At 40.6% G+C, this 26,361-nt stretch overlaps 3 protein-coding genes across 4 annotated transcripts; 2 read left to right on the top strand and 1 right to left on the bottom strand.

Annotated features, from left to right (window-relative positions):
* Window positions 1-4,836: 4,836 nt before the first annotated feature.
* LOC6031704 (inner centromere protein B) lies at window positions 4,837-11,793 on the bottom strand. The gene is made up of 4 exons (XM_038255660.1): window positions 11,385-11,793; window positions 5,951-7,989; window positions 5,585-5,892; window positions 4,837-5,518 (listed from the first exon to the last, which is right to left on the bottom strand). Exons 1-4 carry the CDS (start codon window positions 11,463-11,465, stop codon window positions 5,325-5,327), a joined length of 2,622 nt encoding a protein of 873 aa, XP_038111588.1. The 5' UTR covers window positions 11,466-11,793; the 3' UTR covers window positions 4,837-5,324.
* Window positions 11,794-13,374: 1,581 nt separating this feature from the next.
* Window positions 13,375-15,314, top strand: LOC119766905 (SET and MYND domain-containing protein 4-like). Of its 2 annotated transcripts, none has more exons than XM_038253354.1 (3): window positions 13,375-13,473; window positions 13,538-13,858; window positions 13,914-15,314. In XM_038253354.1, exons 2-3 carry the CDS (start codon window positions 13,548-13,550, stop codon window positions 15,283-15,285), a joined length of 1,683 nt encoding a protein of 560 aa, XP_038109282.1. In that variant the 5' UTR covers window positions 13,375-13,473; window positions 13,538-13,547; the 3' UTR covers window positions 15,286-15,314. The 2 variants fall into 2 exon arrangements, with proteins under 2 accessions (XP_038109282.1, XP_038109281.1); XM_038253353.1 differs by having other exon boundaries at window positions 13,534-13,858.
* An 8,809-nt stretch (window positions 15,315-24,123) lies between these two features.
* Window positions 24,124-26,088, top strand: LOC6031705. The gene is made up of 2 exons (XM_001842383.2): window positions 24,124-24,549; window positions 24,616-26,088. The coding sequence occupies exons 1-2, from the start codon at window positions 24,200-24,202 to the stop codon at window positions 25,988-25,990; spliced, it is 1,725 nt and encodes a 574-aa protein (XP_001842435.2). The 5' UTR covers window positions 24,124-24,199; the 3' UTR covers window positions 25,991-26,088.
* The last annotated feature ends 273 nt before the right edge of the window (window positions 26,089-26,361 follow it).

The raw sequence follows: 26,361 nt of genomic DNA, 5'->3' as shown, positions 1-26,361 counted from the left end.
CGCAGTCATCACATATACATGACGAAATCCAGCCTGCAAGCCGCTAAGAGGACCTTTAAAAAAAACTCGAGAAATTATTGTCAGTAAGAATAATTTCAGTACATCCGAGAACACCCGAAATATCTCTTATAATTTGAAGCGGCCAGCCCCCTACTGTGTTGTGTTTACCGCAGAGAGAATTCTGAGAACGGATCATATTTCACAGAATCTACAGGGGAGGAGGGATGCGTGAACATACCGTACAAAACGCTCCGGAGCAATTCTCTAAGATTTCGGTCATTCGATTTTTTTTTTTGTATTTTTTAATCCTGCTGAAACTTTTTTTTTGCATCATTAGTTTTTCCATATAATTTTCCATACAAATTTTGCAGCTGTCCATACAAAAATGATGTAGGAAAATTCAAAAATCTGTATCTTTTGAAGGAATTTTTTGATCGATTTGGTGTCTTCGGCAAAGTTGTAGGTATGGATATGGACTACACTGAAAAAAAATGATCTACAGTAAAAAAAAATTTGGTGATTTTTATTTAACTTTTTGTCACTAAAACTTGATTTGCAAAAAACACAATTTTTATTTTATTTATTTTTTTGATATGTTTTAGGGGACATAAAATGCCAACTTTTCAGAAATTTCCAGGTTGTGCAAAAAATCTTTGACCGAGTTATGAATTTTCGAATCAACACTAACTTTTTCAAAAAATCGAAATATTGGTCGCAAACATTTTTCATCTTCATTTTTCGATGTAAAATCACATTTGCAATCAAAAAGTACTTTAGTGAAATTTTCATAAAGCCGGAACTATAGGCAACTATAGGTCGTATCAACAAAGTTCAAAAAAGCAAAATACAGAGAATTTTCTCAGCTTTTCAAAAATATTTTTTCAAAAGTGGGCAAACATGTTTACTAATTTAAAAAAATTGAAAACTGCGATTAATTTTACATTTTTTTTTTCCTAAAAATGGCTATATCTTGAAAACGGTGCACTTTATGAAAATTTCACTAAAGTACTTTTTGATTGCAAATTCGATTTTACATTGAAAAATGAAGTTGAAACATTTTTGCGACCAATATTTCGATTTTTTGAAAAAAAATAGTGTTGATTCGAAAATTCATAACTCGGTCAAAGATTTTTTGCACAACCTGGAAATTTCTGAAAAGTTGGCATTTTATGTCCCCTAAAACATATAAAAAAATGAAAAAAAAATAAAATTTGTGTTTTTTTGCAAATCAAGTTTTAGAGACAAAAAGTTAAATTAAAAATCAACATTTTTTTTTACCGCGTATCATTTTTTTTCAGTGTAGTCCTTATCCATACCTACAACTTTGCCGAAGACACCAAATCGATCAAAAAATTCCTTCAAAAGATACAGATTTTTGAATTTTCATACATCATTTTTGTATGGACAGCTGCCAAATTTGTAAATGAATGGACAAACTAATGATGCAAAATGGCTTCTTTGGGCAAACCGAAGGCAACAAAAAAGTTTCAGCCGGATTAAAAAATACAAAAATTAAAGTTCAAAAAAAAAGATCGATTCCGTAGAGAACTGCTCTCCGGAGCAATTCTGAACGATTTCGCAAATGGACTTCTGGTTGTATTTTTTTTTCTTTTTTTTTTAATGGAGCCTCGATTAGATCCAAAAAAAGCCATTATGAATCACCATACAAATTTGGTGTCAGAATAGTGCTATGCAAATATTCGAAAATCTGTCTCTTGAAAAGAGATTTTTGATCGATTTGGTGTCTTGGCAAAGTTGTAGGTTATGGTAAGAACTTTTTCCGGAAAAGTAGGTACACGTAAAAACTATTTCCTGATTTTTTTTATTTGACTTTTTAGCGTTTAAAGTATAATTCTAGAGATTTATTTTTATTTTTATTTTTTTAATGGGTCTTATAAGCGTAAAAGAATGCATAATCAAAAAAATGCATTTTAGGAACTCAAGTTTTAGCAATAGGCAAGTAAAATAAAAACTTTAGGCATTTTCCGTGTACTTTTTTATCCTGCAAATTCTTTATCATAACCTGCAATTTTGCCGAAGCCCCGCCCCACCGATCAAAAGCCCATTTCTCAAGATACAGATTTTGGAATAAAAATTGCCCATTTTGTATGACCTGCCCGTAAAATAATATTGTGCCTAGTATTGATGAAGCAAATTGGGTTAACATCGAAAAATACAATGAAATGGAGATTTATCTTCCATATAGCTGAATATTTATATTAAATATCGTGGATTTAGATGATATATAGCTGCACTGAGGAAAAAGAATGTAAGATTTTCATAAGTCTACATCTTATGTGCTGCCTGATTTGAGTATCCACTAGCCTCTCGCGATTTTCATAGACAATCTTATGACCGTCACTATAAATTCATATGGTTATAACTAAACTTTACTTATGTATTTGGTCCACTGTTGATAGACTATGGACTTCATAAGAAATTCTTATGGAATTCATCTGTGATTTTTCAATGGTTTTCGCGTAAGATGCTAGTGTGAAATTTTTTGACATTTCAAGATGGTGAAAGGACGGATCGAGAAGACAATTTTGAAAGCTCGCGACTCCAAATCACCCCGTAATTCGTTCCGGTAACTACTTCACAAAGCTGCCGCCGCCGCTATGAGTTTCTGATCGGACGAATAAATTTTCTTATTTACCGCGACCTCCAAGACTCTGGTAAGTTCTGTGGCGGGTGTTTCGTGGGTTTTGGTTCGAAGTTGAATATTTTGTTTTGGTATTTTAGGTTACATCAATGACTGTTGATTTCGCCGGCGGTACTCCAGAAGGATCCGGAGAATAGCATCGGTGAGGACAGTTCCGAGCAGCGGTCGAAGGGGTTTAAGTTTGATTGACGGTCATGCCGAAGGTGTTGGCCATCCGACAGAACATGCTGAATCACCAGCACAAGACGATTAAACCGGAGGCAGCGGAAACCAACGGGACGACGAGCAGCGGAGGCACAGTGGAGCGACCACGAATAAGAACGGAGAAAACATCTCCTCGAAGCAAAAATTAAATCTGGAGTTTTTTTTGAAAAGGTCCAATAAACCAAATTTTTAGTTTTTGCATTTTGGGTGTTTTTTAAAACCCCTGACTCAAGGCGGTTTCAGAAACACCCAAAAAGCAAAAACTGGAAATTTGGTTTATTGGACCTTTTCAAAAAAAAACTCCAGAAATGAAGTTTTAGTTATTTTACGATAATTCAAAAATATACACGTTTACAATTTAAAAAAAACTTTTGTTTTCATTCAATTAAAAATAAGAAAAAATGGGTATAAAAAACAATGTATGTTAATATGATCTCCATGAGCATCGCCATATATTCTGTACACAATTCCATCTATGAGTGTCATAAGATAACTCAATGGAAATCTTAATTGACGGCTTTGTCAAATTTCCCCTCCAAGCCATAAGAAAATCTTATGACATCTGAATAAAATCCTGATGTCGAATGGTCTTTAGACGTTCTTATGGATTTTGCCAGTACTTTTTTCTGAGTGTGGTCATTCTAAACGACCTAAGGGTGCCGAATTGGGTCCTAAAATTAAAATTAAATTGTTGATATTAATTTTCCCAACGATAAAGCTTATTTTTCTGAGAACAATGACACTTTGTACAACCGCAATTGATTTGAAATGGATTTTTAAATCAATTTAAAAAAATTAACTTCGCGGCTTCTTTTGACAGAAAAGGTGCTACTTGACAGCTCGTTCCAAGGGGACCATAGTTGATCAATCGGAAAAATGTTGTCTTGTCATTTTATTATTAACGGTGCACATCAACCAGAGCTGTTGCACCCAGATTTTTGTTACATACATGAAGATACATGCTACGGAAAATATCTAGATATAATTTTTTATTCATGCTCTCTACACAGTAATTTACAACAAAGTATGACTATTATAAAATCATATTATTGCAGGTTTCGGCCCGTAAGTTTGACAATTTTGGTCTTCTTATTCCAAAATTGTCAAACTTACAATTTCCATGGTTGCTGTGCACCCTTAAAATGAAAAAACGTGATCAGAAACGGGGTTTTATCGTGTTTGTTGTACGTTGTACATAAAAAATTACATAGGGCTTTAGGACCCTATTGGGCTTTAGGACCCTATCGATGCCGCCATCATACGACCGCGTGCTCCGTTTGTTTGTCAACAAAGCTGCAGCTGGATGGTGAGACGAAGTGAGGGGGAAGAGGTGTTGACATTGTTATGCCCGCATCTGCCCCGCCGTCTATTTCGACGGTCGTTTCCAACGTAAAAAATGTAATTGTATTTTTTAAATATTTGTGGGGCTTTTGTTTCATAAAAACTAAGAGTTTTACCTTAAAAGATTTTTTTAAAGCCTTTTAACCCTCTACAACTCAACCCCGCCTTTAGGCGGGCTTCGATTTAAAAAATCGCCAAAAATCCATTTTTCAATCAATTTTCGATCTTTAAAAAGCATTGCAAAGAAGAACTCTTAAAATGTTAGAACATTCATGGGTTGCACTTTTAATTTCTCGATATTGGATATTTATTGTCGAAAAGTTTGTGGTCATACATTAATTTAAATAAAACCGGGTTGGCTCAACAACCGCTAAGTTTTTTCTCAGCGATCAGACCCACTACATAAATTTTAACGCAAAGTCGATTCATTGAAATGCGTTGAGCACGGATGTTAAAAAAATGTCGTAGATTTAACAAAGATAAGTCATTTAAGGGCGTTCTTTCATAAAACAGCTTCACGGCTACATATTAAAAATACCACATTTTATTAAAAATTACGAATATTAATACTAGATACAGTAGCAGTTGTAGCAATCACTTATATCGAACCAGTTAGTTTTTATGTTTGTTTTTTGTTTTTTTCGCAGAGTCTTTATATAAAGGAAATATATTAAACAAAAGAAGTTTATGGATGTATGTAAGCCAGAGTTCTTCCCAACGTCATCAGGGACGCACACTCTTTCAATTTTAACAGCAAAACTTAAACGTAGTTATATATTCGATCTGCACTTCATCCCCACAGTTTTGAGGGGGGGGTTGACGGTTTACAACTGCAAAACTTAATCAACTAGCAAAACTTGCTTCTTCTTTCAATCAACGGTACAACAATTTAAGAATTGTGCTTGATTCTTGATGTTTTTTATGAGTTATTTGTGTTTTTTTTTCTGTTATTTTTTGCAATCTTAGAAAAAGTCGTATGTACTGCGTGGTTATAAAATAATGCGAAGATATAAAAAGAAACATACAAAACAACGCTCTCACATACATAACGGGGCGGGGGAGTTCTAGGGACACAACAAACACACAACTTACCAGCTACCAGCGACGACCCTCGGCCTTAGTACTTGGGCATCTGCGAGTAGCGCGGCGGCGTCCGCCAGACGGCGCTCGAGTTTCGCTTCAGCTTGCGGGCGTCGATCGCGGGGAAGATCTCGCGCAGGTCCGGCGTCATCGGGGCCACCGAGAAGAACTGGTCGATCACCTTCAGCTTGATCTCGGCCTGTATCCGCATCGGCTGGCGCCGTTCCTCCTCTGTAATTAGAGTGACATGGTTAATTTTGAAGATTCGTTCGGCGATTAAGGAGGGGTTGAACTCACTGGAACACCAAGCTGGCAGCGGTGGTCGCTTCTTCTTGTTGGGTGCGTTGGGCGTACTCTCGTCGTCCGTCGAGTCGTCCGTTTCGATCATGTCGAAGGTGAAGGTCTCCTTGTCGGACGCGGCTTGCTTGTCCTTTATCTTCTTGAGCTGGAGCAGCTGCTGTTGTTGCTGTTGCTGCTGCTGAAGGGCCTGGGCGTGGGCGATCTTCTGCTGCTGTTGCATCTTTTGCTGGTACATCTGCTTGTGCAGCTTGATTTCGTAGTTCTCCTTCGCCTGGTTCATCTTGAACAGGTCGGCCTGTTCGGCTCTGTGTGTGGAGGAAACGGTTAGTGTTAGTTACACATTGAATTTGAAATAGAACTCACCTCTGCTGCTGCTCCAGCTTGGCCAACTCCTCGCGCTTCTGCTCGGCCAGCATCCGCTGGTTCAGCTCCTCCAGGTGGCGCCGCTTCTCAAACTCCTCCATCTTGCGGGCCTTCTTGACGGCATCCGCGCGCAGCTTTTCCTCCTTTTCCTGCACCAGCTTGCGGTGCTTTTCCTCCTTCTCGCGCATCTGCCGCTCGGCGTGTTCGCGCTTTTCCTTCTCCATCTGTTCGCGCTGTTGCGCCGCTAGCCGTTGCTTTTCCTCGCGCTTCTTCTTCTTTTCGTCCATCACGGCCAGGGAGGAGCTGGAGGACGCTGCGGACAGGGTGCCCGGCTGCCGTTCCATGCTGGGCTCACGCGAAAGGCTTTGCGACTTGGTGAGGGCGGTTGTGAGGGTGGGTTTCTTCTGGAGGTGGGCCAGCTTGGAGGCGGACGCGGAGATTCCTTTGCCCGTAGTTGGCAGGACGTTTTGGGCGGTTGGCGTGTGTTGGGAGGCTTTGGCGGACGATGGGAACCGCTGGGAGGCGAGGGGGGTGGTGGAAGCTTTCGATGGAAGTCGCGACGGTTGGGAGGGGGTCGTGTGCTTGCCGCCGGTGACCGTTCCGGTGCGTGTGTGCATGGGTGAAGCGACGGCGGCCTTTTCGAACGCTTCGATGCGGGACTTGATCGGGCTCTGCATACTGAACAGTTCGTTGTTTTTCTTCGCCTTTGACTGGGTTGCGGTTTGTGGCTTTTTGGCGACGGCCGGCTTCTTGGCAGGGACGGCCACCGGTGCCTTCTCCGGACTGTTCTCTACGAGGGAGTTGTCCTCGGTCATGATGCTGGCGTTGACCTCGGGAGTGCCCTTTTTGTTGTCCATTACGAAGGTGCTGTTGGCGGGGGGACGCACGTCGAACGTGGCATTGCCGGCAGTCTCCGGCGATTGGACGACGAACGTTCCGTTGGCCGCAGCAGTGAAGGTGCCATTTTTGTCCATCGCAAAGGTGCGATTCTTCTCAGCGTCCACGAGTGGCATCTTGCCAATGGACACAACGAGCGGTTTCATGACCGCGTCTCCTCCCTCGAGCGCATCTTCGTAGACGGATTTCTCCGACGCCGTAGGACTGGCCTGAGTCGAAGCCTTTCCTCTCGTCCTTCCGGTGGAAATCTTTTCCTTTTTGATGGTCACAGCCGGAGCCTGGGTTGATTCCTTCTTCTTCTTCGAGGCAGCCCGCGTCGAGCTGCTCCTGACCGAAGAGGACGCATTCGACAAGGTCGACTCGGCCGAGGACACCGCAGAATCGTCCGCGTCCTTTTCGCGCTTGATCGGTACCGGGAGGGCATCCGAGCTCTTAACCTTCTTGGTCTTGGCTTTGCTCTTGGCGGCCGCCTTCGTCGGCGGTGGCATCGACGGAGGCGGCATCTTTTCCGCTGCTTCGTCGTCCGACAACACCTCCACCTTCGGAATCGGTTGCGGAATAACCATGATGGACATCTCCCGGGATGGCTCCGCCGCCGGCGGGTCTTCCTTCTCGTTCGTACTGCCAAATCCTTCGTCGCTCGACTTTTTCTGCTGCTCAACCGCCAACGGAGCCACTCCATTCAGCACATTCGCGTCATTCTCCCCGTCCAACTCCATCGGTTCCACATCATTCCGATCCTTACGGACCTCCATCGAGATGCGTTCCTGCTTGATGGTGACCATGCTGGGCTGGCGCATTTTGCTATTCAGCGTCGGTTCCTTGAGGTTCTTGATGGCCTTCACCCGGGCGGACCGTGCCGGGCGACCCGAGCTAGACTCTTCCAGCTCCGAGGAGGCCGCCGGAGCCGTTTCCAGCGATTTTTGCCGGACGCTGTTCTTTCGTGACGCTTGCTGATGACTTGAGCGCGCCGATGATGATGCGGAGCTGGACGACTTGTCTACGGGTTCCGGTTCTGGTTCGGGTTCAGGGCCATCCGCGTCGTCGATGGAGTCCAGACGCTTTGGACGCTTCTTGTTTTGCACCGGAGTTCCGTTGGTGATCGACTGGGTGATGTGCTCGTCCAGCTTGAGGGTGCATTTCTGGGGGAGAAAATTAAAATTATCTTGAATTTTTGCACGAAATTTTGTAAAAATATTTATTTCATGCAAATATAAATTTGCATTCAAAAAAAATATAATTTAAATTTACAACTTTTTATTTGCAACCCGATTTTTGAACATTATTAAATTTTATGTTCTAAAATCCTACAATTCCTCAAATCCTAAAAATTAAAAATTCAGAAATTCTTATATCCTAAAATTCTAAAACTCTAAAATTCCAAAATTCTTAAATTCTTAAATACTAAAATTCTAAAATTCTAAAATTCTAAAATTCTAAAATTCTAAAATTCTAAAATTCTAAAATTCTAAAATTCTAAAATTCTAAAATTCTAAAATTCTAAAATTCTAAAATTCTAAAATTCTAAAATTTTAAAATTCTAAAATTCTAAAATTCTAAAATTCTAAAATTCTAAAATTCTAAGATTCTAAAATTCTAAAATTCTAAAATTCTAAAATTCTAAAATTCTAAAATTTTAAAATTCTAAAATTCTGAAATTCTGAAATTCTAAAATTCTAAAATTAGAAAATTCCAAAATTCTAAAATTCTAAAATTATAAAATTCCTAAATTCTATAATCCAAAAAATCCAAAAGCTTTTCAGGGAAGGTACATGTTTTCTAAGTTTGGATTTTGCAAGCGAGTGCCTGTTTAGGGAAAATAAATTTTGAGAAAAAACCTTAGATCCACGGATTTTAAAATACTAAGATTCTATTTTTTTTTAAATTCCTTAATTCTAAAATTAGCTAATTCTTGAATTTTAAAATTTTAATGTTCTAGCTTTCTAAAATTCCAACATTCTAAAATTCTCAGGTTCTTTCCATTTTACCGCCATCTTAAATTGCAAAAAATTAGGGCGTCCAATTTTCCCGGGTTTTGAATTTCCCGGGAAACGGGAAAAATATTTTTTAAATCCCGGGAATTCCCGGGATCCCGGGAAATGTTTGAAACAGTCATAAAATCTATGTTTTCATTATATTGATTATGTTCTCAAGCTCAAAATTATAGAATAAGCTCAATAATAATAATTGATGATAATTAACACTTCAATCGAAACAAGGACAGCAATTATTAGATAGTTTAAAAGGAATTTTAATTTTTTTTATGTGCACAACATTATGGATTATAAAATAACCACAATTTTAAACACCGTCATTAGGTGTGACATTGGGTTTGGGGGGTGAGATCGGGTCATACAAACTTCAGCTATTTTGTATGACCCAATCTCACCCCTAGACCTAATGTCACCCCTGATGACGGTACATTGTGATTCAAATTGAATTTGAATTTCTTTTTGTAAATCTATTTCTTTTATTTATTTTTGTAGATATACAAAAATAAATTAAAGAAATAGATTTGTAAAAAGAAAATATATGAAATGACTAGAAAAGCCAGAAAAAATTCTTTGAAAATTTAATAAAAAAAAAAACTAGAAGCAGAAACAAATAAAATAATACCGGTTAATGCAAATTTTAGATTAAATTTCATGTTTTATTTCAAATGTATTTAAAAAGATATCTTTGAGTTACTTCTGCCAGCTGGGGAAAATCGACACTAAACTCAGAATAGTTACAGGACATTTTAAAGAAATAAATTTGGAAATCGGTGTACTGATTGTTCTGTTCCTGTTTTAATGAAGTCAATCAAAACATTATGGAAAAAAATGCATCAACAGCTGCCTTAATTCGATGAAAATATTGTTATATGTTTTTTCAAATTCAAAATCATAAATATACGTTAAATACGTGAATAAAATAGAATTAAATAGAAAATATTCAAAATTTTAACAATTTTCCCTAATAAGCCAAATGAATGCTGATATATGCCGAGTAAAAATTTTAATGCTTTAAAATTCTTATCGATTACTAAGTAATAAACTTGTTATCTGTTTCCACAACCAAGTCTGAATTTCCAGAATAAAAAAAATCGTTTTTTTTCTATTGCGGGAATTCCCGGGACGAATTATTAAAAATCCCGGGATTCGGGAATTCCCGGTTTCGGAAAAATCCCGGGATTTTTGTCCCGGGAATTCCCGGGATGGACGCACTACAAAAAATAAGACTGCTTTGAAGCATTTTAGAATTATATTATAGGTTAGACCCAAAGTTTGAGTGATTTAATTGTCCGGAGTGAAATTTATGAACTTTTTTTTTAATTTTCAAACCCCTTTTTTTATTCTTTATCTTAATTTTTTTGTCAATTATATATTTTTTTAAATTTCAAAATATTTTTTGGACATTACTAAAATTTTCATATTAAGAATTTGTTTTTTATTATTTTTTCAATATTTTTTTTTTATTTTATGTTTCAATTGTTATATTCCAGACTTAAGAAATATTTTGACTCACTTTTTTGTTATTTAGTTTTTTTCTTATGAATCTGTTTTTTTTTTATTATTTCAAGATATGTTTTTGCAATTTTTATGTTTGTATTTTTCATGTTCTTTTTGTATTAAAATTTCTATGTTTCAGATTTTTTCATTTATGATTTTTTTTTTTTTGCTATAATATTTAATGATATGTTAACATTCATTATGAACATAAAACTTAATCTGTCCTTTTAATTTTAAGATTCAGCCTTTTGATATTCGGTTTATGATGCAACTTTGGATTTCAATATTATTATGTCGAATTTACAAAATTATTGAAACGTTTGTAGTTTGCAGTTGCATTCAAATAGGCAAATTCAATTAGTTGTTTTTTTTCATCAAAACATAATGTAAACAAGACAATATGGAGTTTTTCGTTCCTTCCGATCTCCGTACTAGCCTTTATATTCTATTTTAAGTTACCCTATTATCTGGACAAGACAGTGAGCGTGAGAGCAATTCTCAATTTGATAGTTCAAAATGACGCAAACGTAAGCAAGGTGAGACTTGCTTTCTGTCTTGTTGAGAGCTTCAATAATTATCATCTTTTAATTTTAACTATAGCACTCAAGCACTTTGTTGTTGTTCTAAAAATGAAATTATTTTTTTATGTTAAAATTAATAAATACATGCCAAATTGAAAAATAAATAAAAACTTTAAAAATGTATGTATTAACATTTAAAAAATAAAAATACAGCTTTCTTTTTTTCTTTTTAAAGCATTGTCAAATGTTAGTAAATAACATTTGACAATGTTCGAAAAACCTAAAAAACCTGTTTTTACTATAAATTCTTTTACAAAAAATCCCTAAAAATGATAAAAAAAAATCCAAAAACTTAAAATAAACCAAACATGTTCAAACACGCTCGCCTTCCCGGCCAGATGTTCCGCCGGACAGATGTTCGTTCCTCCGCGGGACCGATTCCAATAGGAATCCTCCGCCACCGCGGGGCGTAGCACCCCTCTCCCTTTGCTCTCCAACAACCCAGCAAAACATCAACCAGCTCACCTTAAATTCCTCCTCCAGCCGGGCTTCCGCTGCAAACGATTGCAGAATCACCTCGCTGAATTTGTTCATCAAATCGTCCATGGTGTGCGGACCACTTTATGCTTCGCCTCGCCTCGGAAAGATCCGGATCAATCCCTCCAACAACCAATCAAGCTGCTGACGACTCAGGGTTGCAAGGGAAAAAAAGCGTTACTTCATAACAACGGCTGAAACCGTCCGGTACGAAATTTTCTCCAGTTTTCAGCTCACTGCACTGACCGCCACTTGCTGAACAACGATTGAAGCTTTTTCACACGCGAAAAACTCGGAAAAATCGGGAAAAACGCAATGAAACGCCACTTTGAGAGTTCGGTTCGTCCAACGGCACAACCACAGTAGGCAAAGAAGTTAGAGCGCCATTTCAAATTTTGACAGTTCAACCGGGAATTGATGCGGTTTTGCCAACCGGTTCGGCTAATCGCCCCAGTGTGGAAAGTATGGGAGAGCAAATGCATGAAATATTTCACGTATTTTGCTGTGTGATTTGAAATATTTCAAACTTTGGCGCGCAGATAACGATCTTCATGCGCACGTTTTAGTTTTAACCCTTTTTTGAAACTTTTGCTACATTTTACACAAAATATTCAAATTGATCTTCTATCTTTGGTCCAGTTTCTGTGAGGTTATCACGAAAATTGCTGAAGTTTAACTCCAAAAGTTACCGGCATAATCAAAATCAATCGAGAAATTAAAAGTGCGACATGGAATTAAACTTTCTGTCAAGCTTCTGTGAAGTTCCACCATGACAGTTGCAAAAGTTTAACTCCATGTTACCGGCTCACATCTCTCTTTTCAATTTCTCGATGGTTAAATTGTCGAAATCATAAGCTTAGCATTTCTGGGTTGCTCGAGTACTAAAATGATTTATTTAACTAAACAATCACTTAATTTAGTAGTAACATTCACAAATTTCAAAGTTTTTAAGGTAATTTTAAAGAAAACAGCCAAAAATCGCTGTCCAGCCAAACTACTCATTCGGCAGTTCGAGAGCTAAACTCATTTATGAGTTTCAGCATTAAACTCATAAATGAATTCCTCCACGCATGGTCCAAAATGAGTGAATCGAACTTGATTTTGAGTACATCCAGCTGACCGTGAGGGAATTATATCTGCAGATTAATCTTCAGAGCAACTTCACAGAAAGTTTAACTCCATAAGGCTTTCTAGTCAGAAATTTACCAACACATTCAAAGCATGTTTACATGACAGCTGGACGTTTGTTTGCATCAGGTTTCCTATCTCTTTCTAGCAAATTTTTTTTGTCAAGCGACTTGTAGCTGGTTTATTTGACTGACTGCCCGATATGTCAGCCAACATACTTCGCAGGGCTGTGACAGCTACAGCTCGATCATTGTTTCCCAGTCAAATCAATCCGAATTCTGAAACGGAATCTAATTAGAATCGTATACAAATTCCGTTTCAAACGCAACAACCGGTTCGAACACGGAACCGGTTGTTGCGTTTGAAACGGAATTTGTATACGATTCTAATTAGATTCCGTTTCAGAATTCGGATAGATTTGACTGGGTTGCATCAGGACACTGTGACGAGGAGTTCGTCATTTTTGAGTTAAATTATATTTTTTTCACTGGGCCTAGAAAGCTTTATGTTGCACACACTCTCACTTTTAATTCCTCGATCGAGAAATTAAATGTGAGAGTGTGTGCAACATGGAGTTAAACTTTCTGTGAAGTTGCTGTGAAGATTACCATGGCACTTTGAAAAGTTTAACTCCATGTTGCACGCACACACTCTCACATTTAATTTCTCGATTGAGTGTTTGTGTTTTGAGAAAAATTAAGTTATTTTTAATGAGCGTGTACGTCTTAAACAAGGAAAATGTTTACTTTGGATTAGACGTGTAGAATCAAACGCACTGGAAACGGCTCACATCTTATTAATTTTCGTTCTGTCAACCAGAGCAAAAAGGCGGGAAAATCGGCGTCGAAAACCGAACACATGTTGCCGAAGCGGTCAGATGGTGCAGATCGATTCTTCCAATTTGATTCGTGGTAGATTCCTAAGCATTTCTGTTTTCATAAGTTTACAGGTAAGTCTGAAACAACTTTCTTCAAAATAGCTAAAGAAAAACTATCTTTGAGGTTTCAAGGTAGTATCCGCAACATGCCACAATCAAATCCCCACGGATTGAACCCGGTGTTCAAGCTGAGACCGCTGAAGCTGCTGGATCTCGACGTTGAACACGAGGCCGACACGTACGATGCGTACGACCAATTCCTGCGCAACCACCCTTTGATGAGCGACGACGCCCTTCCGTCGTGGTCCAAATGCAACAAAAGGGCCGCCCGGGTCCGCAACGAAGGCAACAGGTTCTTTCAGCCGTTGGATATTATTCCCGCCTTGGGCAAGTACAACGAGAGCATCTGCCACGCGAAGGCGGACTCGGAAGATCTTGGCTTTGGCTACGCTAATCGGTAAGATCGGTTTGGGAATTCTGGGGCGTTCTGAACTTTTGATTCTTGTTTTCAGCTCGGCGGTTTATCACGAAATGGGCGAGTACGAGCATGCCCTGGTCAATATCCGGCTGGCCAAGAAGCACAACTATCCGGAACGGTTGATGTCTAAGCTGACGGCCCGCGAGAACAACTGTAAGCAGCGACTCGCCGCCGGTCAATCCAAAGGAATCGGCGATCCATGTCCGCGAATGAACATCAACGTGCAGACGAACCCGAAGATCCCCTTCTTGGCCAAGGGTATCCACATGGAGGTGTTGCCGAAATTTGGTCGGAGTATGATGGCCAATCGAAACTTCAAGACGGGGGATGTTATTTTGGACGAGAAGTGCATTCTTGCCGTTGTGGACGCTGAACATCGGTACCACCAGTGCAGTCACTGTACAACCGGAAATGCGAAAATGTGTTCCCTGATGCCGTGTCCGCATTGCGTTTCGGCCATGTATTGTAGCGAGAAATGCCTGGAGCGAGACTGGAAGTACGTCCATCGCTTTGAGTGCGCCGTCTCGGACAAGCTGCAGTACATTTCGTTCAGCTACGTTGCCATGGGTTCGAAGCTGTTCCTGTACGGACTCTCGCTGTTCAACGACGACCTGGACGAGATGATGCGCTACTTTGAGACGCTGGAAAAGTCCGGAGGGAACGCCCTCGACCTGGACTACACCGAGTACGACCCGCTGGAAGAGTGGAAGGACCTTTGCAACATCAAGCCAGTTCCCTCCAGCAACGACAACTTCGCACGAACGGCCGCAGCCGCCCATTGCTTCACTTTGCTCAAGAACCCGGTCGTCGCCGCGATCGTCAACACGCCGGCCAAGCGAACCTTTATGTATCAACGCGTTCGAGATTTCGTCCGGCTGGCCAACTTATACAAATGGGAAAACTTCCAAAGTCCGCTTTGTCCGGTGGCGTCCCTGTTCAACCACTCGTGTGACCCCAACGCGATTGCCACGATCCACTCTGGGCAGGTCAGAATCATCGTCCTGCGTCCAATCCGCAGCGGCCAACAGATCTGCGTCTCGTACGGTCCGAGCTGGTGGGATGACGCAATTGGACACCATCATTGCAAACCCTTCAACTGCAAGTGCGTCGTTTGTGACCCAGAGACAAAGGACAATTGGCGTGGCCGGGTTAAAAAGCCTCCGGCCAGTTTTAACCGAGACGTTGCAATAGTTGGCGTGGGTTTCCTCGACGACAGAGCAAACAATGCCGTTAAATATAATGCGGTTACCCAGTTTATCGTGCAGTACGCCTATCTTCATCCGCAGCGACATTTTGGCGTTATGCTGCGGACGTACCAGGACATACTGCGCTCGCTGACCGTAGACGGGGAATTACGGATCCACCGAACGAAGGCCCACGCCGAGCTGGATATGGGAAACGAATAAGCAGATTTGAACTAGCTGGTGAAGTTTTGACATGCTACTTTTTTTTCTAACATTCTAACATATTTATGTACCTACTAACAAGTTTAATTGAATTGAATTTCAAAGGTATTGATTTGATAAGATCTATTAAAAACGTGTAACGAAAACATTCAATAAATCTACAAAACCTGAAAAGGTTACTCATTCCCTGGGCCTTGTAAAGTCAAGGGGCATGATTTGATCCTAGTGCATTAGTTAAAATTTGGGTATAGTTCTCCGATAGTGAAAATATCACAATTGCACAAGACACCGCTGCATCTGTGACTTTTTCACTATCACAATGTGGGATTTAGGTGGGACTTTAGGATAGTACAATTGATGTGTTGCTTCGCATTAGCATTTAAAATAAATGTGTATGGTTTTCAAATCTATTTGGTGATAAATTTTGTTGCAATTGTTAAGTTAGAGTAATGCTGTCAATAAACTTTGATTGATGTAGAATACTAGGCATTCTTTTATGTCATATTGTCCATAGAGTCTCGATCAATCAATAATGTTATGATATCGGACAAAATTCGTTGATCTGTTGAACTAACGGTTTTCGGATTATGGTTGTATTGACCATTGTTGCGAATCGAGGAACTATGGATCTTTTGACGTAAATGGTAATTTCTTTTTCAAATCGCGATTTCTATCCTATTTGTATATCAGTTCACAAATTTTTCATTGTTTTTTTTTTTGTAGTTGAAGTAGTACAACAGTTAAAGGAATTTTTTTTTTTTTTTTTTTTTTTTAAGGCTTCTCAAGATTGTTGACAAAACAACCGTTGAATTGAATTGAATTGAATTTTATTTTTACTTTTTTTAAGGCAGGAAAAGCCACCAAAGCAGTGCCACCAAAAACCTACTTCTTTTTGTAAACACATAATACAAAACATAAATACATGAGTGACAAAATACAAATAACACAGCTGGATCCAGAGCTCCATCTTCGCGAGGAGCTCGGTTGAGCTGGACTCCTACACTCCTGGCTGAATCATCAAAAGAAAGAAAAGGCAAAGCAGGATCAAATAATTCAAGGATAAAAAAGAACAAGCAGAGCAACAGTATCAGTTCAATTCAGTTACGAAGTGGAAGCAAGAAAAAAGAAAAAAAAAAGAAATTATTATATATGGAAATCGTAGGTTTTGAGAAGTTTCTCTAGGATAGCCGGTTCAGACAGGAAATTGGTTAGCTGTTTTTTGAAAATAGATAGGCTTAAGCAATCACCAAACTTGTTTGAAAAAAAGTTATACACTTGAGCACCTTTAAACGTAATACTTCGTTCGCCAGCTAAAGTTGAAACATTGGGACGCTGTAATGAATCGTGGTTTCTTGTAAAATGATTATGAGTGGAGGGTTCAAATTTTGTATTACTATGAGTTTGATTTGCTAAACATGAATAAATAAAACAGCATGATTGAATGATGTAAATGCCTCTTACAGGATAAATATTTTTGAATTGAGTGTACAAATCAACGGAATGACTACGGATTGGCAAGTTAAAGATTATTCTTAAGAATTTGTTCTGAGCAATTTGAACTTTGTTAATAAGAATGTTACATGCGTTACCCCAAACAGCAGTTATATACGAAAGATGAGAGCTAAACAATGAATGATATATTAACAAAAGGACGCTTAAAGGTAATTTATGTTTGATTTTATAAATGATTCCAGTTATTTTGTTAAGCTTTAGTAATAATGAATTTATATAAGGTGACCAATTAAGTCTGTTATCTAAGATAATTCCAAGATATTTGCATTCATCTATGACTTTAACATCAGGAAAACTGTTTTTGTTAGTGTCAATCTGTTTGGAATGGAACGATTAGAGTTTTTAATATTTATTATATTTGATTTATTAATATTCAAAGTTAATTTGTTAATTCGGAAATATTCAACAAGAGTTTTGAGATCATCGTGCAAGTTTTTATCATTTACGGAAGCAGACTTGTTTTGAACATTAAGTTTAGAGGATTTTAGATTAAAATTTAGATTTTCAATCCAAAGTAGTTAGCAAATGAATATTTGGACTTAAATGAATAATTGAATTAGTTGGACTTATGAATAACACACTACTGTGCATTCATTCTACAGTCAGATCCATACAGCGTCAGTGTTTATTTGGTCGAAGTGTACTAATTCATTGGCAGATCTGATTCTAGTTGTAATGTACGACAAGACTACTGACGGACGTGACAGGACGAGGGCCCAGTCAGCGTTGCCACATGTACAGATATTTTTGGCACAGACCAAACACTCAAACTAATTATTTTTACAGTTAAAATACACTTAAGTAGTTGTTGTAAACTGCACTAAAAAGATAAACATTTTTTTGCATCTTTTCACTTGTTTAGTTTTTGATAAAAATGATTTTCTTTAAAGTTATACTTGATTGAGTGTTTGGTCTGTGCCAAAAATATCTGTACGTGTGGCAAGCCTGGGCCCAGTTTAGAGGTTTCAACATCAACGATGTGCGGCTGGACCACCCTCCGAAAAAAAAACCTGAAAAAACCTCAGGGTGGCCACTCAAGTCGGGAAATCGGGAAAGTCGGGAAAAAGTCGGGAATTCGCCAAAATCGGGAAAAAGTCGGGAATTTGTGATTTTTTGTCCAAAAGTCGGGAAAAGTCGGGAATTCTAAGCATACTTGTTTGATGATTTTTTTTAACTCTAGAATAATTTTGTAATATTTTATACAAGTTTCACATTGAATTCACTCAACTCTGCTTTAGTAACTCACTTTTAATTTAAGGTTCTTTTTACTATTTCAATATATTTGAGTATGGAAAAGCTGTTTAAGACATTCAAAATCCTAATGAATATTGGATGCCTCTGACACAGATTTTCATAATGTTTTTAATGAATCAAATGACCTCTATTAATTTTTGTTTATCAAACAAGAGGCAAAGTTTATGAAAAAATAATATAAAAATAGAGCCTAATGAGTTTTGATTCTATTTAATTTTATCACATAGATTGAACATTTGAAAACAGATTAAAAATTGAGTTTGGCATTGTTTTGTTTGGTAAATATTAATTCATTAGGTAATTTGAAATATGTTTTTTTTTTCTCCAAATATTGCCCTTGAACTTTTTTGTGAGTATGAGTAAATTACCTACTATAGATAAAAACCATGATTTTCAGTTTTCGGAAAACTTAAATAAAATCCAAAATTAAAACACTTTTTTACGTTTGAAAACATGAAGAAAATATTAAAACTGCTAAATAAAAAAATCCAAAAAAATTTAAGTTATTGCAAAATTGTTTAAAAAAAATTATCTCTTTAAATATTCTGCTTAAAATAAGTAGAAAGACAAAAAATCATATCAAACTGAATTTTCATTGACAAAAAAAGTACAGTTAAATACTTTCCTCTAGATAAATTAACATTGATTAAAAAATTCAATATCAAAAATTACAAAATTAAAAAGGGAACTTGGCAAAGACATTTTTTTTATGAATTCCTTGACATTTTTCTGAATCCTTAAAAAGAATAAAAACAGCAATTATGTTTTAATCGTTCTTTGATTTAAAATTTTGATGAAGTTTAGATCCAGAGTTTTTTTTTTTTTTTTTTTGACAAGGACCAATAAACTATTGTCTTTCATATGTTTATAGGACCTAATAAAAAAACTCTAGAGATGATGAAAAGATTAAGAAAGATTTTTGTTTGAAATCATTCCTTAAATAAGCAATTCCATTATTTGAGCTTTCTGAAAAAGTCTGGAAAAAAAGTCGGGAAAAAGTCGGGAATTTGAAAATGGGATTTGAGTGGTCACCCTGTAACCTGAAAAGGTCACTCATTAATTTTAAAATAAGTTATTGGGTTCTCCCAAATCAGACGTGTCCAATCTACGGCCCGCGATGATTAACTTAAATTAAATTTTCTACAAATAATTATTGTACAAGAATATGTCCTTATTGCCATTCATGGAATATTAAATCAATTTGATGAATCTCTAAATTCAGAAAAATATGCGTGAAATTAAATTTTCACAGATATATTCTTTTTTGTTTATTTCTTGGCAATCAAATGTTGCTTATTTGAAACCTTTGAATCGAATGTTTTTTTCGGAATCAATTAAACAATTTTTTTTCATTTCGTAGAAATGTGCAACATGAAAAAAAAACGAAAAACTAGAATTTTTGGGTGCAAATCTGGAGTAACATTTGAAAAGGGCAGATAATCATTTTGACAATCGGTAACTTTTTCCCAGCTACCTTTCAACCGACGACCGTCGTTAAAATTCAACACTGTGGGTTGTGAAAATGCTTGTCTATGCGTCCTTTACAGATGTTGCTCCTGAAATTTACAAAGTTTAAATCCAGAGTTATTTTTGAAAAGGTCCTATAAGCTATTGCATTTCATATGTTTATAGGACCCATTCAAAAAAACTCTGGAAATGTTTTTACTGCGTTAAAATTGCTAACACCCTTGAAATATTTCAATTCTTGAGTTTTTTTAATCGAGGTTTTTAAGCGAAGATGGCGTTCGAATGGTGAACGCCCGAAATGTCAAAATCACGCAGTGGTACCAACATTACGGAGCAAGTGTGCCATGGCATGACAGCCACATATTTTTTTCTAATACCCCGTTCGCACGGGCGAGTTATAGCCGGTTATAAGACCAAAAGTGGTTATAACTCTTAAAACCGGCTATAACTCTGGTTTTGCCCATACAACGAGCTGTCAGATTAAAACTGGTTTTAAGAGTTATAACCAAGTTAAAACTGCTCGAAAGGGGAACTCGACTACTTGAAAACTCATAGTAACCTTTGGAAATATTTGCAAAACATCCGACATTGACAGGAAAATAAACAACATTTTTTGCGACGGCTGTTTCAGTTATTTTTGCTGACAGCGTTCAGCGAATCAGCCCATCCCAACTCCACGGAATGGACGGATCACCGCAAGAAACTAAACAGAAGAACCCTCGAGAGGTGAATATGTTTGTGTTGGCGAAGCAACTCGGGCTGAACATTCCTTCAACGGAAGATTGGTGAAAGCCGGAGCATTGGTTTGTGCGATCGTTTTCCGTTGATCCTGGCGATTCTTGGAAGTAAATGCGATTTGAAGTCTTCTTATCTTTCAAGCCTTTTTGTCTTTCAGGTCACATTGACGCGCGCAAAGATCCCTTTTCACCGAAACCCGGATGTTCATGTACGATCTCGCGTTCCTGGAACAACAGCTTCACGCGTCCGACCTCCGGGATTCGGTCGGCCGGGGCGGAACGCTCTTTCTCGGTCGTCTCTCGACCTACTTCTGGTGGTTAGCTGCTAGTCTTGTACTCAACTTCTGGGCCACCTACCTCAACGCTCCCGAGTTTGTTGATGGACTCTTAGACTACGGCGGACGAATCCACCGGTCTGCATGGTTTCTGGCGATGTAACGAATGGCAAGGCTGGCTCGCGGCGGTTTGTAAGCAAAACAAATGGTGGCGTCACGAGGGTGGTTCCCACACAGAAACAGTGTCGCGGGTGATGCTCAGGCGTGAGAGCTCATGCTTGGACGTACGGAGTGCATCTCGGAGAATACCGCAGGGTTTGGTTGGCTTACGGCAAACAAATGCGTTATTCCCTTCCTGAACTTGGAGATTACGAACACCGAGGGGTTCCCTGGGCACAATGGGGTGGAAATTAGCGATATCGGAGTGAGGCTGGACAACGATAGATCGGGGAAATGCAACGGTTACCTATGGTACGCACCAGTACAGTCACGGAACTGCACTGCGGGAGTTCTATTACTTCCCGACTAGATCAAATCTCAGGGCAGGTGGGCTCGTCTTGCTCAGGGTTATTGCTGGCCTCTATGGATAACCCACTAGCATACCACGGTTAGTGCACCCCTACGGTAGCGTCCAATGACTCGGAGACTCACGTGCAACGTGTCGTCTCCTACAGATTGTTCCACATGAACAGTGCGGTGCGTTCAGGTCGAGTTCGGTGGTGCGTGTACGTAGTGCCACCACGTGTGGTGTTTCAGATCGTTCTTACGAGGCACGCAAAGAAGCGAGTGGTTCCTTACTTGGACGGTACAGTACCATGCGCCTACAGCTTTTTTTTCGACAATCCTCCTGCACTGGCTCGACAGGCAGGAAGCGTTTTGTCACGGTTTCGAACAGGCTGCTTCGCCGATCTAGTATCAGGTGTGGTGTGCGGTGTCGCCGACAGGATTCTCAGGAACTTTAACAATGTTTGGTAGCCCAGCGTTGATCACGACGTCGCTGGTGATGATACACACGCGGTCGCGTGAGCTGGTGGTCCCCAGTCAGTAGATGGATCGCTCTCTTGACACGTGTACAGTTTTCGCTCTACAGCCGGCCGGAAGGCGTGCGACACGGCGTCGAACGGAAGCGGTTCGGCTGGCACGGCACAGGTGTATCGTACGGCTCGCTATCCCACACGTGTGAGTGGGTACCAATACCGAGATGTCCAACAAAACTGTTGACGAGATAAACCGAGCAAAAAACCTTCTCCAGAAGGTCATCAAATTATTTAGAACAATAGTTTTCAATGATTTTGACCGGCCGCAGGTCCGATCTACAGGGAACGAGAGAAGGGCAAGTTATTGAAAATTATCTCAACACTTCGACTTCTTAGTGCTGTGTAACCCAAATGGTTACAAGGATCTCCACGTTAGTAGCTGTGATGGTCGTCGATCCGGGAAAGTGGACGCGTACTAGGTAATACTTGTCGTTCAGAAGTGCATTTCGGCCCTCAAATCTATACTCAAGAAAAATATAGAGAGAACATCAGCGCATCAACGCCAAGTGTCACGTTGGACCAGGAGAAAATGAGAAATTTTAAAAGAAATGTCCGTAACAGATGTGTCGGAGATGTTTCCATGCACGTGAGCCGGCATCAAAGACGAGCAGTCTGTAGTTTTAATAAACCGTTTTTCTTCCTTATCTATTGAAACACAAACGGGAGGGGGGGGGGACGGTGGAAAGGGGGGGGGGAGTAGGGTGAGGGAATGTTTAATCGGCTTTTTATGTTCTTTTTTCTTGACGCGACCCGGTCGGCCAACCCCAAAGGTGCAAATGTTTATGATCTACTTCTAGACACAGACGCGTCGACGCGGGCTTGATGGTAGAACTTGACCGATTCCAGCTGGATCTTCAGGGGACTTTCAAGAAAGCTGTCGATCTTGAGACCAAGCACGTAATACAGGACACATGTAGTACTCCGCAGCGGGAAGAGAAGATTCGTGTCCTTCTTCTTGACCGTTAGTAGCCACCTTCCGGATTTTGCTCAGCGTATAATGACACTTCATTCAGACATCGCGACCCTAAGTTCAACCTCTGCATCGAATCGCGACCTTTTGTACGGTCTAGGGGTTCCCTCGCCGTCAACGGCTTTCTGGCTTCAGCTTTTGTTCTTCAAAATAACTCACACTTGAACATCTTCTGAAGTTTTTTGCGGGCAGCGGCGCCGATTCGAAGGACAGATAGCTTATCAGACTAGTCCCTTCGACAGCAGATACTCGTCGTACTTGACTCGGGCCTTTCGGCCAGAACGACCTTCTTGTCGACTGCGTCAAGTTTATGCATCTCGTTATCCCTCGCGAATGACCTTCATTCGGCGCTTCGACCAACTTCGTCGGATTGATGTAGAAATCATTAGGTTAATAGTAGAAGCTCCGTCCGATCAAGTTCTACTACGATTCCTTCCGTGTCCGTTATTCCGAGTTGAACAACAGTTCCTTCGGGAGCGGTGGTAGCATGACTTGGCCTTCGTGTCAGTCCAGAACATCATTTATTTATTTTTTCTGGAATAAAGAGTTGAGTTGAGTTGTTCAAGTCAAAACGGACTGCTTACCCTTTCTGGCCCCGAGACGATTTCTTGGTCGTGATGTTCTACTCGTCATCGTCCCAGTGTCGGACCGTAGAAGTACGCGACATTGCCGGCCGTCAGCGTCAACTTAAGCTTTTTGTCCTTGGGCCAAACCTTTCCACCTTCTTCGCCAACGTGATCAGTCGTCCACTGGGCAAGATATTCCGGCAAGATGGTGAAAGAGCTGGACGATGGTCAGCAGACGCTTGCCGTACTTGGACTCGGTTGCATCCGTCAAAACGACCAATCCGATTAACAACGACGATCCGCTGCACTTTTGCGGTTACACAACAGCGATCAACAGGATTGGCACATTTTTTGGGAGGTCCTTGGGCGAGGCTTGGCCAGTCCTGAACATCTGGTGAATTCTGGTGCAACCTGTTGCATGGTAGCGTTTGGTTTGATTAAGAAAATTACCTACCATCTTGGTCCGCCGGATCAAGTGCCCACAAGCCGAGATATGCACCACCGAAAAAAAAAATTATTGACAACAAGCAAAAATTTCACAGCCTGCTATGATCTGTCAAAATAGTTAAATCCGCTATAACCTCTCGTGCTCGTGCGAACGGGTCGGTTTTAACTTGGTTATAACTTAAAACCATTTCGTTAAAACCGGCTATAACTCGCCCGTGCGAACGGGGTATAATAATGTTGGTGCTACTGCGCGATTTTGACGATTTGGGCGTTCACCATTCGAACGAAATCTTCGCTTAAAAACCTGGATAGGTCAGGCCCTATAAACATATGAAGCAAACGATTAAAATCACTCACTTTTCGTCAAAACCGAATCTACTCAGAAATGAGTAAAGGGGGCATCTGTCAAATTTGAGTGAATTTCACTCAGATCTGGGTGAATATCACTCAGTTTTCGTGGAATTCTGAGTGAAATTCACTCAAATCTGACAGATGCCCCCTTTACTCATTTCTGAGTAGGTTCGGTTTTGACGAAAACTGAGTGATTTTAAACGTGCGTGTAGCTAGACACAACTGCCAAAACAAACTGGTAATTAAAGTTTGATATGGTCGTTTTTGTTTATAGTCTGTTAAGTTTAAGCACAGAACCATGCTCCGATCGCACAAACTCGCCAAAGCGGCCAACATCCCGCCCGCCGGCAAAACCAAGGATGCCGTCGTCCAGAAACCGATGTTCGCCAAAATGGTGCAGATCGTGATGCGGGCGCCGAACATGCGCCGGGCGGACGCGTTCGCCTACCGGAAGTACATGACGGACCACGCGCCCTTCGTGGACGTTCCCGAGGTGGGCAAGTGCAACCGGAAGTCGGCGGAGGTCCGTCAGGTCGGCAATCGGTTCTACCTGGAGAAGAACTTTGACGAGGCGCTGAAGAAGTACAACGAGAGCATCTGCTACGCCGAGGCGGGGTCGGAACATTTGGGCACCGGATATGCCAACAGGTATTTTTTCTGGGATTTTTGTTTGGAGCGTTGATGTTTGAAGAATTTTGTGTGTGTGTTTTTTAGGTCAGCCATTTACTACGAGATGCGCGAGTACGAGTTTGCGCTGGCCAACATTGAACTGGCCAAGAAGCACAACTACCCGGAGAAGTTGATGCCGAAGCTGTTGGCCAGGGAGGAGAATTGCAAGAAGAAACTCAAGAATGGAGAATCGGAAGGAACGGTTCCGGATCCGCCGATGGGCATCAACGTGGAGGTCAATCCGAAGATTCCGTTTCTGGCGAAGGGAATCAAGATGGAGAGTTTGCCGGAGTTTGGACGGAGTATGATGGCCGAGAAGGACTTCCGGGCTGGCGACGTTATTCTGAGCGAGAAGCCGCTGGCCGCGGCCATCGATTCTAGTTTGAGATATGCGGATTGCTCGTACTGCACGATCGTCCACTTCAACAGCTTGATTCCGTGTCCGGGCTGTGTGTCGTTCATGTACTGCGACGAGGAATGTCGCCAGGCGGACTGGAAAACGCACCGTTTTGAGTGTGGAGTCGCCGAGAAGTTGATGTTTGTTTCGTACGGGAATTTGTTTCTTGGGCCGCGAATGTTCTTCCACGGGCTGAGTCTGTTCAACGACGATCTGAAGGCCATGATGGAGTTTTGCGAATCGAACCCACGAACCGGTGGAAAGCCACTCGAGCTGGACTACACAAATCTCGACCCGTTGGCGCAGTTCAAGGTTTTCCACCAAACAAAGTCCCCGACCAACAGCAGCGTAGAGAACGTGTTCAACTATTTCTCCGCCGGGTACTACTCGGTGTTCATAGAACATCCCCCCGTCAAGGCCCTGGTGAAGACCAAGCGCGAACAGGACTTTATGCTCCAGTGCTTCCTCGATTACATGCGAACGGCCAGCTTCCTCGCGTTCGACAAGTGGGAATGCTTCGCAACTCCGCTCGGCCTGATCTCCTCCCTCTTCAACCATTCGTGCGACCCCAACGCCTACGCCGTGATCCACCCGACGGAGATCAAAATCGCCGTGCTCCGTCCAATCCGCCGCGGCGAACAGATCTTCATCTCGTACGGACCGGTTTGGTGGGAACAGGCCGAGCTGAAGTTGGCCGACACGATGCTGCTCGGGTTCGAGTGTCGGTGCGTCGTGTGCGACCCCGTCAAGAGGAAGCCGTGGCGTGCCGCCGGTCAGAAGCTACCGCCGGATGCGCTTCCCGAGTGGGGCGTCATCGAGCTGTTGCTGATGAATCCGGGCGGGTGCGTGGACGCGGCAACGATGCTGAACGCGATCCGGAAATATGTGGAAAGTTACGCGTACGTGCACCCGCGGGACGAGTTCAATTTGGCGCTGAAGGCGCACCAGCAGAACCTGCTGCGCTGTTTCATGGCGGAGTTGGCGGCGCAGCAGCGGGCCACGGTCGTTCAGGGTCTGCTGTGAATACGTTGGAGAAGGAATTTGAAGGAATACTGCGTTGAGTTGTGTTATTTTGCTTCTTTTCTTGAAATAAATTTGAGTTTTGTTGTTTCATTCACTTATTTTCGTGTTTTCTTGCATTTTCGATAATCCCTTATTACTTGAATTTTCTTAGTTTTTTTATGTCGATGAAATTAAATTTACAGAGTGGCCATCTCGCTTATCATCCAGATATTACGATCGTAATTTTACTGTTGAGAAATCTCCATCGTGGATCGAGAAATTACGATCGTAATTTGTAATGCCTTTTTTAAATCTTTTTTATTAAAACGGAATATTTAAAACATTCTAAGTTCATTTTTAACTGTGAAAAAATTACGAAATAAAAAAACTCT

This window comes from Culex quinquefasciatus, chromosome 2, assembly GCF_015732765.1.
Source record: "Culex quinquefasciatus strain JHB chromosome 2, VPISU_Cqui_1.0_pri_paternal, whole genome shotgun sequence".
Lineage (NCBI taxonomy): Eukaryota > Metazoa > Arthropoda > Insecta > Diptera > Culicidae > Culex > Culex quinquefasciatus.
Note: the sequence above shows the minus strand (reverse complement) of the source record. Positions and strands in the feature narration are given on the sequence as shown.

Coding starts and splice junctions, on each gene's coding strand:
- LOC6031704 (XM_038255660.1), bottom strand. CDS start 11,465: ATGGACGATTTGATGAACAAATTCAGCGAGGTGATTCTGCAATCGTTT. Junction 7,990..11,384: donor GGCTGGAGGAGGAATTTAAG/GTGAGCTGGTTG, acceptor TTTCTCCCCCAG/AAATGCACCCTCAAGCTGGA. Junction 5,519..5,584: donor GCTGCCAGCTTGGTGTTCCA/GTGAGTTCAACC, acceptor CTCTAATTACAG/AGGAGGAACGGCGCCAGCCG.
- LOC119766905 (XM_038253354.1), top strand. CDS start 13,548: ATGCCACAATCAAATCCCCACGGATTGAACCCGGTGTTCAAGCTGAGA. Junction 13,859..13,913: donor GGCTTTGGCTACGCTAATCG/GTAAGATCGGTT, acceptor TCTTGTTTTCAG/CTCGGCGGTTTATCACGAAA.
- LOC6031705 (XM_001842383.2), top strand. CDS start 24,200: ATGCTCCGATCGCACAAACTCGCCAAAGCGGCCAACATCCCGCCCGCC. Junction 24,550..24,615: donor GGCACCGGATATGCCAACAG/GTATTTTTTCTG, acceptor TGTGTTTTTTAG/GTCAGCCATTTACTACGAGA.